The 16,812-nt window shown below is 42.0% G+C and overlaps 1 protein-coding gene across 1 annotated transcript in view; it reads left to right on the top strand.

The window, feature by feature from the left end:
* Positions 1 to 16,812, top strand: part of KATNAL1 (katanin catalytic subunit A1 like 1) — a 178,509-nt gene that overhangs the window by 40,847 nt on the left and 120,850 nt on the right. The window contains exon 4 of the mRNA XM_073613365.1: positions 4,829 to 4,994. Coding sequence (XP_073469466.1) covers positions 4,829 to 4,994 — 166 coding nt within the window. The remainder of the gene's footprint in view (positions 1 to 4,828; positions 4,995 to 16,812) is intronic.

The following is a 16,812-nucleotide window of genomic DNA, read 5'->3' on the forward strand; positions in this document are numbered from 1 at the left end:
ACATGTGCCCTAGAGTGTCATTGGTTGTTTTACAATGCTGGCAGCTGGCCCAAACTGCATTATGCCAACTCCTGATGCTAATAGAGGTCAAACTGGTCCCCAGGCACGCGGGGGAACCCAAACAGCACCCCAGGGTGCCACAGCGTCCTGGTTGGGAAACAATATGTATAAAACCAATCTTCAAACTCTCAATGCTTTAATATTTTTAATGGAACTTCAAAAGTAATTTTCAACATTTTAAAATCAGCAGCTTTTATTTAAACCATAAAAGAAGATGAAAATAAAATTAAACAGATCTTGTGCAATAAAATGGTTTATTTATTTGGTATAAAAATAAATTGACTTAAAGGCTTAAAAAAGAGGAGAATTTGCTAAAATGCTAAACTCCTCATGTAGTCCTTCATCTGGATGGAGGTGCCATCAAGAGACAGAGATTGCTGCTTCCCCTGAGCTCTTTCTAAGGAGTCCTGATGGGACAACTGACAGCCGCCAACAACTGTACTCCAGCCCCACCAGTGGCCACAAAGTGGGCTACTATTGCCTGTCTTCTCCTGGCCTGAGATGCGCTGTTCCTTTGCAACGAATTGTGAGTTGCCAATTTGTTTTTATACCAAATAAATGTTCTTGCACAAGATGTATGCGCTGGACAGGAAGTAGCTGATAAGAGAATAATAGGGGATGTGCAGCACTGAGATACAACAAAGGATAAGCAAAATGTATATTTAAAAAATGTCAATTATTCATGATACATAGTGCAATAGTAAACAAAATTTTGCTCAGTCAGGGTTTCTGCTGTAAAAACGCTCCAGGAAACTACAAAAACATTTTTTTTTTCCTGCTCCTAGACGCGGAAGCTCCAAAAACGATAATAGCCTAAAGTAGTGTGCATGGACACACATGATAACACTATTTAGCTTCTAGGAGCAGAAAGTAGAAACTGTTTGGTGTATTAAAAAAAAAAAAAGGAAAAAGAAATGCCCTTACACTCGAGATGGCTGTGAGTAATTTTCTTGTTTATTGCACAGCTAACATAAGCTTTTGTATACTGACTGCTATCTCTATGTACCCATGAGAATGTAGTTGAAGCAAAGTTTAAAAGGGAACTCTACATGTAAATAAAATACAAAATGGTGTCTCTACAGCAGGGACGTCCAACCCGTGGTCCACGGGTCACATGTGGCCCACAAAGCCCTCTAAAGTGGACCACAACCTCAAACCAGAGAAGCGCATACCCATGCTCTGGGATGGCAGGTTGGCAAGCCCAGATCGCAATCAATGGGTTGCCGACCCGCCATCCAAGAGCATCAGGGTGCATCAAGTCGGCGCCAGCAGCCGGAGAAGCAAGCTGCCATGTGGAAAGCAGAAGCTGCATAAGCTGATGCTTCCTCTATAACGCTGCCTCCTGTCCCATGCAGAGTGATACCTTATGCACTTCACCTGGGACCTTTTTAGCAGCCTTGAGAGTGATGGCAGCAGAACCTGGGAGAAGAAAAGGTCAGTGTATTAAACACATACACCGCTCTTTTGCAATGGGCATATTGGCACCTATATAAGAGTTAACAACTATTAGGCTGCTTTCACACTAATTGGCTTTCCTGGTGGTTAGCTGCACTGAGCCATAGACTTCTACTATATCCTGCAGGTTTGGTGCACTTTCAGAAAGTGCACCACACCCGCAAGATATAATAGAAGTCTATGGCAAAGCGCAGCTAGCCCCCAGGAAAGCTGCATGTGCACTGCGTTGCACCCGTGGTGCGGGTAAATCGCAGTGCATCAGTGTGAAAGCAGCCTTCTAGGGGGCTCAGGACAGTAAGGGCTTGTTTACATTTGCTGTTTAAGGGGGCAGTAAAACCCCATAGTTAAGACATTTTTATCATACACCCCCAACCACTAGTGCAGTGTCAGGAGTTGCATTGGCAACTCTGCCCCATGCTCCAGGGGACCCATGCAGCCTCCCTGTCACATTCTGTTTTACAGTTGGACAGAAAGGGATGTGGGGGTGGCATATATAGAAACCAATCCCTTTTCACTTTCCTCCTTTGGCCACTGAAATAGACATAGGGGTTGATTTACTAAAACTAGAGAGTGAAAAATCTGGTGCAGTGTGCATGGTAGCCTCTTCTAACTTCAACGTGTTTAGTTAAGCTTTGACAAAAAAAAAAAACTGGAAGCTGATTGGCTACTATGCACAGCTGCACCAGATTTTGCACACTCCAGGTTTTAGGCTTGGTTCACATATATGCGAATTGGATGCTTTTTTTAATCCCATCCAATTTGCATAACATGCCAATCGGACCGGCTTTCAATGGAGCCGGTTCACACATGTCCGGGGGGCCTCGGTCCGTTTTTTAAAAAAGGGTCCTGTGTGATCTTGGGTCTGGTTTAGGTATGAATTCAAGTAAAAATTAAAATCTAACCGGTGAACAAAACCGCACTGGACTTCTGACTGCAAACTGCAGCCGGACATGTGTGAACCCAGCCTTATGAAATCAACCCCATAGAGTACTTAAAAAGTTACCAAAGCCAGTGTTCACACTAGTGTCATCCACTCTTTCTTCTTGTGATTTTGATTAAACAGTAGGTAAACATCCATTGGGGATTGGTCCCATGGAAATGATGATCCTGATTTGTATTTTAATGTCTTCATTAGGCTATTCAAAATAAAAAAAATTTGACATTTCTGAACCATTTAATTTCATTGTGGCCCACGACCAGTTACCGAATCACTTAAGTGGCCCTCACTCTTCAAGAGATTGAAAGCCCCTGCTCTACAGCATAACTCTGAGTGAGGCCTACTTGCTCAAGGTTTCATTTTTTAGTCAAGCCCATCAAAATCAATAGGCATCTAACACTTCCTTAATCCCAGATTGATAACGCTTCTGTTCAAAGATGTCTCAGTTTTAAAAGAGAAGTATGGTCAAACCTTTTTGGCCATACTTCTCTCATGTAGGGTCCAAGGAGTACATTTTTTTTTTTTTTTTTTGTGCACCTGTGACCCAGAGTCAACTGATGTTGGGTCCGATTGACAACTGACTCTGCCTTTCAGCACAAAGCTGAGAGCCGTAGCCAGCTGTGCCCACGTCTCCCTAGCTTGGCGTTTCAGTGAGTGCTGAAGAAGCAGAGCAGAGAGCAGGGACTGACAGACTCTGCTTGGAGAAGCCAGAGATCTGACTGATCAGTGGTCATTGGTCATATGATTGTTTAATACTTGGTCTTAGAGTTGGCATGGGATGTTGCAGCATGGAGGAGAGTATGTATGTTTGGGTTTTTTTTTTTTTAGTAGTCCCAATCTTCTCTTATAAGACCAACACAGGTACTTTTGTACCAGTGCTGTTACATAAGGCACATTTTAGGGCAGGCTAATGCCACTTTAAGATTGCAAACCACTTTTTATGATTTCATCATTTCATTTATATTGAACATGTCAATGCTATCATTATGTCCACCATTCACAAACCCCAAAATCCATCATTATCTATCTGCAAAGCTTTCACAGTCTGCTTGCTGGAATCATGCTTCAGATGAATCTTCGATCGGTTTGACCTTGTAATAAATACCTAAAGCTATTTATTGTGGACGCTGTCTTTTTTTTCTGACATGCATTTCCTTGCAAAAGCTTCATTTGGTGGTTTTGTGCAATCAATAATACCTCCATTTGCTTGTAGGATTGTTACATCTGCTCAGAGGGATATTTTTATGAATTATCTCTTGGTTAGTCTGTTTTTATTTTCGATATGTCTGGTAGCTGAATGATTCCATCCATGGTGGTGTAATCTGTCTCAGAGCTACATTCTGCCACCTTTTATTTAAAAGCAGCGTGTTGTTGCGGAGCTATGAGACAGACGCATTTAATATTAGATTCTGCTGTAAAGACATCATTTGTCTGGCATTGACATGTGGACAAAGTTACTGGCAAAAACAGCTCATCTTGTTTTTTACAGCATTTGGTCTTCAGACAGCTAAAGCAATCCATTTTATTTATTTATTTTTTTTTTATAGTCATTCTATTTGTTCTATTTTCCATTAAGGTAGTATGGGATAAACATAATACCGGGGGTAACGTTTATATACATAATTGCACATCAGTTTGTGTATATGTGTTGTATGCAAAAATGTTAGCATTGATCTTTTGGTCTGTTTTGCATAATCATGCAGCCAAAATGTGTACAAAAAAATATCTGTCTTTAAGTTATTTTAAAGAAGTAGGTTAAGGGGCCGAGTCGGATCCCCGTGCTTGTCGCTCATTGGGAAAGGAAAAATCGTTTTTCCTTTCCTGATGAGCAGCTCGGCGCTGTTATCCACAGCTGACACAGTGCACTGCGATTACCTGCGGTTATGTGTGGATAGCTGCGCTAAATCGCTCTTGGACGCAGTCAATTCTATTTTTTCTATCTGCACAGAACCGCATGTATCTAATTTGCAGCTAAACGCAGTGTGTGAATGGGGCCATAGGAAAGCATTGTGTGTTTTTAGCTGCGGTAGAAAATGAGAAAATCCGCAGCTAAAAGCACCATTCTATCCGTCCGTGTGAAAGGGGCCTTAGTGTCCAGGAGCTCAGTGGTGCCATTTCTTTCACTTTCTATACCATTGACTTCTGTGATTGAGACCGGAAGTGAGGGAATAGTTCTTCGACAGGGACAGGCAACACCTGTAAGAGGTTAAAACTCTATCCAAACCTAGGAAAAAAAGGTTTAGCTGGAGCTCTAGTTGTGCATTCATAAGAACCAGCTTTAATTTTGATTGTTGGTGCTTACACAAGATTATAAGTGTAAAAAATGTATTGTTGTGAGAGCTAGATAAAAATAACATGTCTATGTTGTCTCCTCAGGGCTCCTCCACAAGTTAGAAGACCCAACAGGGATGTAAAGCCTTTGCGGAAAGAGCCTCCAGCAATACAGGCTCATGGGCCAGTGGGAAGAGCACATCCTATTTCAAAGAATGAGAAACCCTCAAACCGAGACAGGGATGTCAGAGGCAGGGCGAAAGATGACAAGGTAAAAATTGTGCATTCTATATTGTTACTTTTCAAAAACTGTAAGAGGCAAAGTGGATCAACTTCCTGTTTTTACTGCTCCGCCGATCACCCATTTAAATCCTGACTTTTCAGCCAGATGGTGTAGTACAAGCTTTGTGGCCGCATCAAATTTAACCTGACTTGCAGAGTTTGATAAACAGACTCTCCCATGGAGGTTAATGGGACCACGCCGCTTGGCTTGCAGTTGCGGCACAGTACTTCAATACAAAATCCACCTTGGGATTTACAAATGCCTCGCTTTTTAAAGGAGGGTAGAGATTGCTGCCTTTGTGAAAGAGCTCTAAGGCACAGAGCTTGCATACTGTAAGGGCTTATTCATATTTGACTAAATTTCTAATGCTTAACAAACGCTCCTTAAGCGTTTGTATGGCATTAGTATGGACGTCAGACAGGCATCAATGAGCTTTAGTATGGGCATTAGGCAGGCGTTTTACAAGCTTTAATGAGGAGTTAAAAATGCTCCCCAAATGCCCTATGAGCAGTTTTGAAGCGTTTGACAAGTGTTAAAACTGCTCCACAAACGCCTGTTCCATTACAGTAAATGAACTGATCTTAATGCCCCGCAACCGCCCCTCAACTGTCTGCCAGAGCATTTGCGAGGCCTCACCAGACTTGAATGGGAGACGTTGAAAGGCCTCAAACGCCTCCTGATTCGACATGAGGCTTCAATTTTGAAGCGACGCTAACGCTTAGTGTGAATAGCGCTATGTGCTGTCTATTGTATCTTGTGCATAGGCGTTTAAGGGGCCTTTTAACGCCTTTCAAATGCCTCCTCTTAATGCCAGTGTGAACTCAGCCTAAAATTCATTGCTTTAGATATGTCGATCACCAATGCAGATTCTTTAAACAAAAGCACTGTTTAGAAAATAACAAAGCTTATACATGGGCAAAAAAAAAAACCTATTCAGTACATCTTTGCAAATACATGCAATCTCCTCATTGTATATCCTTTGAAAAACTCTACAAGTACAGAATGAAATTGAGGACAGAGGACCATTTAGCGATCCCTCCAAGGCTCCTAGTGTTGCATACATCCTTACTGACTGGCCCCTCTACTTCATCCTGATCCTTCCTTACTCTGGCCATACTCTGATTCCCTATTTTTACCCTCTTGCCCCCTCTAGTTAACCCCATCACTCTCACAAGTTGATCTCTAGTATTACATTATGTTTCATTGTATGTTACTGTTCGTACTGTTTTATTACCCGTCCCTTCTGGAATTAACTTCCCTTGTGTTCACTGATGCAAACTTTGTAAAACCTCTAAAGAGGTCCAATAAAGATTTTGTGTTAAAAAAAAAAATAAAAAAAAAGTCAAGGAGAGGAGAAGTGTCTCTGTAAGGGCTCATTCATACGGGCGTACAGCATACGCTCATGCAAGGACTGTTAGCCCACACAGGGATGCACAGGTTTTCCGATCATCCCTGTGCAGGCAGTCCCATTCATGTCATATGGGAACCAGCGGCTGCAGGTACACAGACACTGATCCCAGTTTGACATCTGTGCGGATATGGATGCACGGCCCCGAAGAACACTGTTTGCGTTCAGGGTTGCACACCCCTATGGATGTCAAATTGGAAGCAGTGCTGCACATGCAGATGCTGCGTCCCAATTGACTTGAATGGGACTGCCTGCATGGGGATACATGGAACACCTATGCATCCTTGCACGTGCATATGTTGTAGTATGCCTGTGTGAACCGGGCCTAATCCAGCTTAAGATATGGACCTTTGGTTATGGAGCTGGAGGAAGTAAACATTGAACTACAAATACAGATCACCACACTTGCGTTCCATTGAGAACTACGATGCCCTCTGTCACAATGGCAGATGGGACTTTTCGTTTTTACATTCACGGATCCTGTTTGGCATTTCTGGCAGAACCAAATTCAGAATAATAGATGATGCTACGAGGAGAAGAACCGTGAAATGCAGATAAGCTTGAGTGAGGCCGTTAGAGGATGGGGGCTGCAGAACCTCACCATGCTACATGGTATATCCTAAATATGCGTGTGACATGAAACCTGGTATGAAAGGTGGATTTAGCCCTTATAGTGTATCTTATCCCAAGAATAAAAATATAATATATTGCAACCTACTTATAGTTAGATATGGTGGCTTCACTAGTTTTCTTTTATCAGGCTTTTATCTTTTATTTTCACCTGTTAATTTTACCAGTAACATACTTCCTGTCCTAGGTTGACACAATTCTCAATCACCATAGTGTATCTATGGAGGAGCAGTGTTGTCACTCTAGGACAGGACTACAATAACCTCCCCCTCTTCTCTGTACCACATTGGTTCTGTAGTCCTCAAATACATAGTGCATTCATAAAGTATTCAGACCCCCTGCACTTTTTCAATTTTGTAATGTTGCAGTCTGATACTACAGTTGTTTAAATTCATTTTTTTCCCCTCATTAATCTACGCTCACTGCTCCATAATGACAAAGTGAAAACAGAATTTTAGAAATGAAAATATCACATTGGCATAAGTATTCAGGCCCTTTGCAACACTTGAAATTTTAGCTCAGGTGCCATCCATTTGACTTCATCATTGCTGAGATGTTTCTATACCTGCATTAGAGTCCACCTGTGGTCAATTAGGTTGATTGGACATGATTTAGAAAGGCACACACCACTCTATTAAAGGCCTCACAGAAAACAATGCATACGGTATCAGAGCAAAAACCATGAGGTCAAAAGAACTGCCTGCTAAGCTCAGAGACAGATTTCTTTGGAAGACACAGATCTGGGGAAAGCTACAAAAAAATCTGCTGCACTGAAGGTGCTCAGGAGCACAGTGCCCTCCATTATTCTTAATTGGAAGAATTTTGGCACAACCAGGACTCTTCCAAGAGTTCACCCAGCCAAACTGAGCAATCAGGTAAGAGAGGTGACCAAGAACCCCATGGTCACTCTGACTGCACTCCAGAGATCCTGTGTCGATGGGCCAAATTTGCAAAAGGACAACCATCACTGCAGCCCTCCAGCCCTCTAGGCTTTATGATAGAGTGGCTAGATGAAAGCCTCTCCTCAGTGCAAAACACATCAAAACCCACTTGGAGTTTGCTATAAAAAGTACCTGAAGGACTCTCCAGACTGTGAGGAACAAGATTCTCTGGTCTGATGAAACCAAGATTGAACTGTTTTGGCCTTAATTCTAAACATTCTGTCTGGAGAAAACTAGGCACCATTCATCACCTGCACAATACCGTCCCAACAGCGAGGCATGGTTGTGGCAGCTTCATGTTGTGGGGGTGTTTTTCAGCAGTAGGGACTGGGAGACTGGTCAGGATTGAGGAAAAGCCGAATGGAGCAAAGTATAGAGAGAACCTTGATGAAAAGCTGTTCCACAGCGCTAAGGACCTCAGACTGGGCTGAAGGTTCACCTTCCAACATGACAAAGATACTAAGCACACAGGATCCAAGACAACACAGGAGTGGCTTAGGGACAAGTCTGTGAATATCCTAGCGTGGCCCAGCCAGAGCCCTGACTTGAACCCTATTGAATATCTCTGGAGAGACCCGTAAATATTGAAATAACAAACATGTTATACTTACCTGCTCTGTGCAGCCCGGATCCTCCTCTTCTCAGGTCCCTGGCTAGAGCTCCTGGCCCCTCCCTCCTGTCGAGTGTCCCCCACAGCAAGCAGCTTGCTATGGGGGCACCCGAGCCTAGCTGGAGCTCCATTTATCCATTCAGACACGGAGCTGCGGTTCGGCTTCCCTCTCTCTAGTGATTGGCTAACTAAGTTTGATTGACAGCAGCGGGAGCCTATGGCGCTGCCAATCAGGAGGGAGAGTCCCGGACGGCTGATTCACTCGTGGATGTCGCTGGATAGAGATGGCGCTCAGGTAAGTATTGGAGGGGGGGGGGAGCTGTTGCACACAGAAGACTTTTTATCTTAATGCATTCAGATATAAAAAACCTGACTTTACAATCACTTTAAAATACAACTAAAGGCAAAACCTTTTTTTTTTTAGTTTTTTTAGTTTTGGATAGAGATGGATTAGAATATCTGTCAGGGTTTTTTTTTTTTTTTTTTTTGTTCTCTGTGTCCATTAGGGAGATTTATAATTGAAAATATAACAAAGTAATAGAGGTGAAATCTTCCTATAGGGACACTAGTTCTGATGACCTGGGGGTCCCCAAGTGATTCCCTAAATTTCCTAGAATTTTCCCCCGCCTCCTGTTTTGGCTATGGTGCAGGAAGTAGAAGGTAAATCTCCCAAACAGGACACAGATGGCAAAAAACACTGACAGGGGTTATGACCCTCCCTTACTCTGTCCAAAATGAAGAAAAAAGTTTTGCCTAAAGTTCTACTTTAAAGAGGAAGTCCCATTTATTGTTTTTACCTATAGGTAAGCCTTACCTATAGGTACTGCAAATATATTTACTCTATATGTAGCTGTTTATGTCATCAGTGCATGCACTCTAAAGGAATGCCCACCCGTGCCGTTTCTTCAGAACCCTCTGGCATGACCGGCGGCTCCCACGTGCATGCATGGGAGTGACGTCACGTGGCTCCGGCCAGTCACACAGCCGGAGTCCGCGGACCCGGAAGGAAGATGGGTGAAGATGGATGCAGCCTCCATCAGTGATGACTGGGGCTTTGTTTGCAGGTAAGTTTAACATAATGTGCTAGTATGCAATGCATACTAGCTCATTATGCCTTTACTTTTGCAGGTCAGGAAAAAAAAAAAAAATGGCACTTCCTCTTTAACCTTGCAGTGCCCCCTTCCCTCACTGAAAGGATTACAAGGTCTTTTGCTCTAGTAGGATAGGAATAAGTACAAAACTTCTTATTTTTTGCTCACCCCCTCAACTGAAAATCTCCTCTGCTCTTTAATACCTCTGGAAAGTGAATGGGTGCAATTTTAACAAGCAACATGGACAAAATAAGTGGATTTACATACCCTTTGTCCTAGCCCTCTCTCATGATACAGATTTAAATGTCTGTTTTGTACAGTAACCATTACATTTCAGAAAAGCTTATTTTTTTTTTTTTTTTTTTTAATATTTATTTAAATTATTCTGTTGCCATGGTTGTTATCCCTGGAGACAGCGCATTCAAGACAATGCAAAAGTAATAATAGCCTTTGTTTAGCAGTACTTATCACAGGCAGAGGCCTCCCTGGAAAAGCGGCATTTTTACAGTAATGATATAGACTGTAATTTACTACTAGCAGCAATCTCCCTTTCCGGTTCTGTCTATGGCACAGTCTAGTGAAGATGCGTGTTGCAATAAATTGATGACGCTGCGGAACCATAAAAAAAAAAAGGAGAAACACGCAGCATATTGATCAGTGCTGCTTAATAACTCCCACTTGCCTAGCAGCATCTGCTGTACATTTTGTGTATCTGGCAGGCCTGTGGTTGTGTTCCTGCAGTAGTTTCCACCGATAACATCAGAGGAGTCACACAGAAAGCATGAAGAAACAGAATTTTATATGATCAAGGCAGCATTTCTAGAACAAGCTGACTTCATAATACTTTCCTCTGTTTGATTTTTTTTTTTTTTCATTTAATAATCCTATAATAATGTAATTACATTACTGAAAAAAAGTTTGTGAAAATATCTGAGCTGCCGCCTTTGCCTTGTCACACCTGTATGTTGAACACAATTCTTAAAGCATAACTCCACTTTTGTTGAGGGGGGAAAAAAACATTCCCCTCTGGGTGATCAATGTACATTAAAAGGATTTTAACAAACGTTGTTGCAGATTCCTACCTTTTGTTATTCTGAAGAAATCCCTGTGTGTTTGTCTGTATCCATGTGGGAGAGTGAGTCTTATGGGAGTGGTTTCATAATTCTCAATCAGCTGTGCACCTGCAGGGCTCTAATGAGGAAAGCTGCAGAGTCTGCATCCCTTTAGACGTGTTCCTATTGGGAGTATCTCACCAAAAACAACATTTTTGTTGTAGTGGATGCCTGAAATCTGGTTTGTATCATAGTGTGGACTTCTGGGAAAATCAGTGAGCCAATCCCACATGCATGAAATTGTGTTTCGGGGGGGGGGGCGTTTGGTACAAATTCAAATCCAGTGACACGGGAGGCGGGGGACAGGGCCGAGTACTGCTGTCTGTGTCAATGGACGTGGGGGCACTCGATGAAGAGGAGGAGCCAGGAACGCTGTTGGGGGACCCCAGAAAAGGAGGTTCGGGGTCGCTCTGAACCTTTACAACCACTTTAAGTCAGTTTTGATAAATCGAAGATTGTACAGTTCTATTGTAACATGCGTGAAGAACTTAGAGACTATGGGGTTGATTTACTAAAACTGGAGTGCAAAATCTGGTGCAGCTCTGCATAGGAACCAATCAATTTATTTTTGTCAAAGCTTAATCAAACAAGCTGAAGTTAAAAGCTGATTGGCTATCATGCACAGCTGCACCAGATTTTGCACACTCCAGTTTTAGTAAATCTACCCCCCCGTCACATTGACTGTTTAGGGGAAAATGATGGTATATTTGTAAAGGGCACCTCCCCCATGAACACCCTGATACCCCACTTGCTATCACTGCCTCTGCTGCAGCTAGCAACAATACCAAATGCTTCCAGGTATAGGGGAGCATGAGACCTTCTGCAGTATGAGAGTTCTTAAAGTTTTAAAAGCCAAATTCTCAGCCTGAGACTGTCACATTAATGGAGGAGAGACATTACTGCTCTCCTTCACATCAAACATCAGCTGACACTAAGGATTTCAAGCAGCGGCTAAAACAAGGGCAGGAGCGGCGAAGGTAATGCTAATTGGGTGAGTATCAGGGATTTGGTGCCAGGAGGAAAGGCAACCCATCCCATCATTATTAAAATCCAACCAACTGAATGTACCACAAAATTATTAAAGGATTGTTATGTAGACAAATGTGGCAAAATGTAACTTTTAAGCAAATGTACACTGTACAGTACATAGAGGAAAACAATCAATGAATGGAGGCCAGGCGGATGAACAAAATGCCTTCTCCATTCATAGGTCATGTTTCATTCATAGAAGCTATAGCCCAGCTTCTGTGAATGGAAGAGGTGGGCATAATAGGCACTATTGATGACTGCATATGACAGGTCCCGTGGCTATATTAACCCCTGCTGCACCAGAAGATTACAGAGGTGGGTGTGGGGGGGATCAGAGTGCATATGTGTTAAGATGAAAAACCTTCTGTGTGCAGCAGCCTCCCCAGCAGCTCCTAATACTTACTTGAGCTCCATCTCTATCCAGCAATGTCCTTTGGCTGTCCAGGGATCTCCCTCCTGATTGGCCGAGACACAGCAGCAGCGCCATTGGCTCAAAGTCAGTTAGCCAGTCAGGAGAAAGAGGGGGCGGGGGCCGAACCACAGCTCTGTGTCTGAATGGACACACGGAACTCGGCTTGGGTGCCCCCACGGCAAACTGCTTGCTGTGGGGCCACTCGACAGGCAGGAGGGGCTAGGAGCAGCAAAGAGGGACCTGAGAAGAGGAGGATCCAGGCTGCTCTGTGCAAATCCACAGCACAGAGCAGGTGAGTATGACATTTAAAAACAAATACAAAAAACAAACAAGACTATAGAGTCACTTTAAGAAAATTTTAACTATGCAGGAGAACAGTTAAAGAGTTCACTCTCTTTCCCTCGTAATAATGTAAAAGATTCCTGCCAATATGTATTTTCAATTCGTTTTAATGCTGAGCCAGAAGCATATATTGCTAATTTTACTGAGAGGAGGAAAAGAAAAAACAATTTACTGACCAGACTATAGGTAAACCTTATCCTATGATGGTGGAGAACATTCATAGGACTCATTTGAACATTAAAAAAAATGTATCCTCTTACCTGTCAATTAAGGCTTGAGAGGACAGAAACTATCAATTACTGTAGGGATATGCAATTAGCGGACCTCCAGCTGTTGCAAAACTACAAGTACCATCATGCCTCTGCCTGTGGGTGTCATGCTTGTGGCTGTCAGTCTTGCTATGCCTCATGGGACTTGTAGTTCTGCAACAGCTGGATCCCAACAATCACCCAACTGTAGGAGGTACAAGGTGGAATCCATAAGCATACTATACTTGAGCTTTTCCTTTGTAGTGCCACCTAGTGGCAGAAATGCATTATTCTCTTGTTTGAGAACTGCATTTAGAAGTACAGTGTTACTTGAATTGTATTCCAGGATTTGATTGTCTTCAGCTGAGAGAACTTTCAATAATTTAAGACTTTACATAAAGTCTCAAATCTTTCATTAGGTCTTCATGTTATAATGTTTGAAAACCATGTCATAGATATATTCTTTATCATTGTAAAAGAACATACTCAACACTTTATTTTTTTCCCAATTTTTCCGGGGGAAAAAAAATGGCTTTGAAAAAAAAAAAACTGAGGAAAACCATTTTTCCGTTGTTTTTTTTTTTTTTTTTTCCAGGCCTTCCCATCTTATGTCCCAGTGTCCCCTCCACTGGACGACCCAGAACATTTTATTTTATTTTATTTTTTACTAAACTTAGACTTTAATGCAATGGGTAATCTTAAGCAGGTTGTTCAAGCACCACATTCTAAAAAATAAATGTGCTGAAAAAGTTTTGTGTACAGAAACAAAAAATACCTTGTAACCATTTCCAGGCATGTCAAATTTTTTCTTTCCTATTGCCCATTTCTCTATATGCAGCCAGAGAAAATCCAAAAGGGAAGAATGTACTTGGAAGTATCATATTCCTCCCCCCCGCCTGTAAGACTGATAGATAAACAATTCTGTGCTAAGGGCAAATTGCCAATAGCAAGATCGCTAAATAGTCTGCCTGTCTGTTCCTGATGGAATCGCTTCCTTTGTAGGCAGACGCAGCAAGATGGTGCTCTCTTGCTTGCCCAAACACAGCCGAATCTCGATCACTAATGATGGGAGCGACATCTTGCTGCTTCGGCTACAGAGGTAGTGAGTGATTTCCTTAGGGACAAACAGGTAACCAATTAAGCTGGCCATACAGTCATATATTCCACCATCTAGCAGATTCCTTTATTCGCACTAAACAGCATGGATGAATGAATCTGTAGCCAAGAGTATTGTATTCTGACAACCAATGCCGGCGACTGTCACAATACAGTGGACACTGCCAAACAGTGACTGCATCTGCTTTTGCTGCAGTCACTGTTCGACCTTGAATTAACTGTCCAGCTTTTTTGATTTTTGGGTTGAAGGGAGTAGGGCCATTTCTCAGAAATTGTCTGAAATGTGACCAGTGTATGGCCAGTTTATTGATCTGTCACTGCTGATTTAGACAAATTGTTAGCGGCATTATCGCTAGCGACAGAGTCCCCCATCAGCCTTACTTTTTAATATCTTAATAAAATTTTGGGCCAGAGGGGGCAAATAGAGTGTGTGCTCCTAAAGGACATTTATTTTCCTAAATGGAAATTCAATATATTCTGATGACAGGGTCTCTTTGACTTTTGAGAATTTTCTGTTACTGTCAATAGAAGTGCACATTTAGTAGAACATTTTGGCTCCTAGATTTTTTTCTTATGTCATGTCTCAACGGATTCGGCTACAGTTTGTAATAATACATAAGATGTAGTCCTTTTTATAGTATTTGCTTAGAAGTGCCAAAACATCTTAAACACTTTACAAAGCACATATAATCATATTGTTCTTAACCCACAGGAGCTTAGAAAGTATTGTACACTTAAGCGCTTGTACATTTGAGAACAAATAACCTACCAGAATGTGTTAAGTTGGTGGAGGAAACCCAAACAGATACTAGTTGAGTAAAAGCCATAAATGTCTGACAGAGACATTAATGGCCATGTGTTGAGTTTTTTTGAGAGGACAGAAAATTTACACTGTTAGGGCCCCTTCAGACGTGCGGATCCGTATCCAGCCATCCGCTTGCTCAGCAGGGATCGATCCCAGCGGATGACAAGTTTGTCTCTGCACACTGTGCAGGTATGGATCTGTCAGATCTCCACTCTCCTCTATGGGGGGATCGGATGATTATGGACCACCTGTCCGTTTTCATCTGATCCGCAAGACGGATGAAAAATAGGGTTTCCATCCATCTGAATTTTGTGGAGCGGATCGGGGCGGATCAGATGTCAGCGGACATGTCACCACTGACATCCGTCGCTCCATAAAGATGTATGGAGCGACCTTTCAGATCCGCTGAAAAAACTGACAGGCAGATCTGAACGGTCCGCATGTGTGAAAGGGCCCTTATACAAGCTGTACACTCACTACTTTACATTGTAGAAAAGTGTCATTTCTTCAGTGTTGTCACATGAAAAGATAGAATAAAATATTTACAAAAATGTAAGGGGTGTACTCACTTTTGTGAGATACTGTATAGAATACCTAAATGCCTTTTTTTTATTCTTTTAAAAGTGATCATGTTACCTGTTTTAATTTGCATGAGGGTCTTGGAGAGGTGGAGGTGAAGACTGTAGTGGGGCAGAGAAGCAGCAATACACCGTCCTTCCCAGTGAAGAGCTATGCAGGGAATTATTGGCAGAACTCTGACCATTGGGGTACGGGCAGGATGTGCTCCCAAGTAGAATGCAAAAAAGAAAACTCACCACTCCGCGATGGATGTGCTTCCATGTCCTGGTGTGGTCAGTTTGAAATAAGAAAGCAGAAGGGCTGGCAGGATCACCAGGTATTTCACACAAAGGTAGCAATGAAACTAAAAACAGGATACTTTTTTTAATATAAGTGTGTTGGGCTAATAAGCTGAGTATTGGAGCAGAATGGATGCCATGCATGTATGCTCCAGTTTTGATAAATTCCCCCCATTGTGTTTATTATTTGGTGCCTTAGTACACATAATGTACCATGTATACAAAAAATGGAGGGGGGCATTGACCAGCGTGTGATGACTCTCAAGTCTGGTACACACCACCACTACATTGCTGTACTAACACAAGCGATGCTAGTACAGCGATGCCCCCCCCCGCTGTGCTATTGTGTTTACAAGCACTGATTGGATACTGGGCGGTTGTTGGTTTTCAAGCATGCTCCTTTGACAGAAGCTGGCATTAGGGATAAATTTGTAAAGCAGTGCATCTGACATTCACCAAACATACACTGCAGGTGAATCTTTCAGGGTCATGCGTTTTAAATGACAGTGACTGATTCATCACAAGTGACTGTTTAGTGAAGTTACTGCTTTATAAATATGCCCCCACCCACAAGTGTATTATAAAAGGGACTGGGGTTATTTTATTACCTTCTACTTGATGATGTTCCTCTGTTGCTTTGTATTCCGGTGCCCTGTAGTGACCATACTGTTCATTTACTACCAGCAAACGTGCTGAAGAACCCGAGTAGAGATGTCCTTCTGTAGAACAGCCATTATGGTAAATGATATGCAAATACACTTGCTTGACATTGACAGGTTGCAACAAAGCACGCCACCTAAAATTTTATATGAAATCATTTCAGTTTCACTTGTTAAATATTAGAGTTGACTCCTGAAATACTAATGCGAGCCACAGCATTTTTTTTTTTTTTTTTGCAGTTTGTATGTTTTAGGTTGGATGGAAATGTTTCATTTTTTTTTTTTTTTTTTTTCTGGATTTTGAAGTCATTTGAAGTTAGTTTAAAAATTTGAAGAACAATTGACTGATGCTATTCTAATTTGATTACTCTTTCATTGGATTTATGTCTTCCTCTTGGTAGTTTTCCTCACCTGATTGATGTGAGGATGAGGATAATAAAGGCAGAAACTTCAATTGCTTTAGTCTGCTTTGATCCTAACTTTGTCATCCAACATGAAGACACAATTGTTTTTTTCTTTCACATACTTTAAATGTACCTGTTTTAA

This window comes from Aquarana catesbeiana, linkage group LG02 (genome assembly GCF_042186555.1).
Source record: "Aquarana catesbeiana isolate 2022-GZ linkage group LG02, ASM4218655v1, whole genome shotgun sequence".
In the NCBI taxonomy this organism is placed as follows: Eukaryota; Metazoa; Chordata; class Amphibia; order Anura; family Ranidae; genus Aquarana; species Aquarana catesbeiana.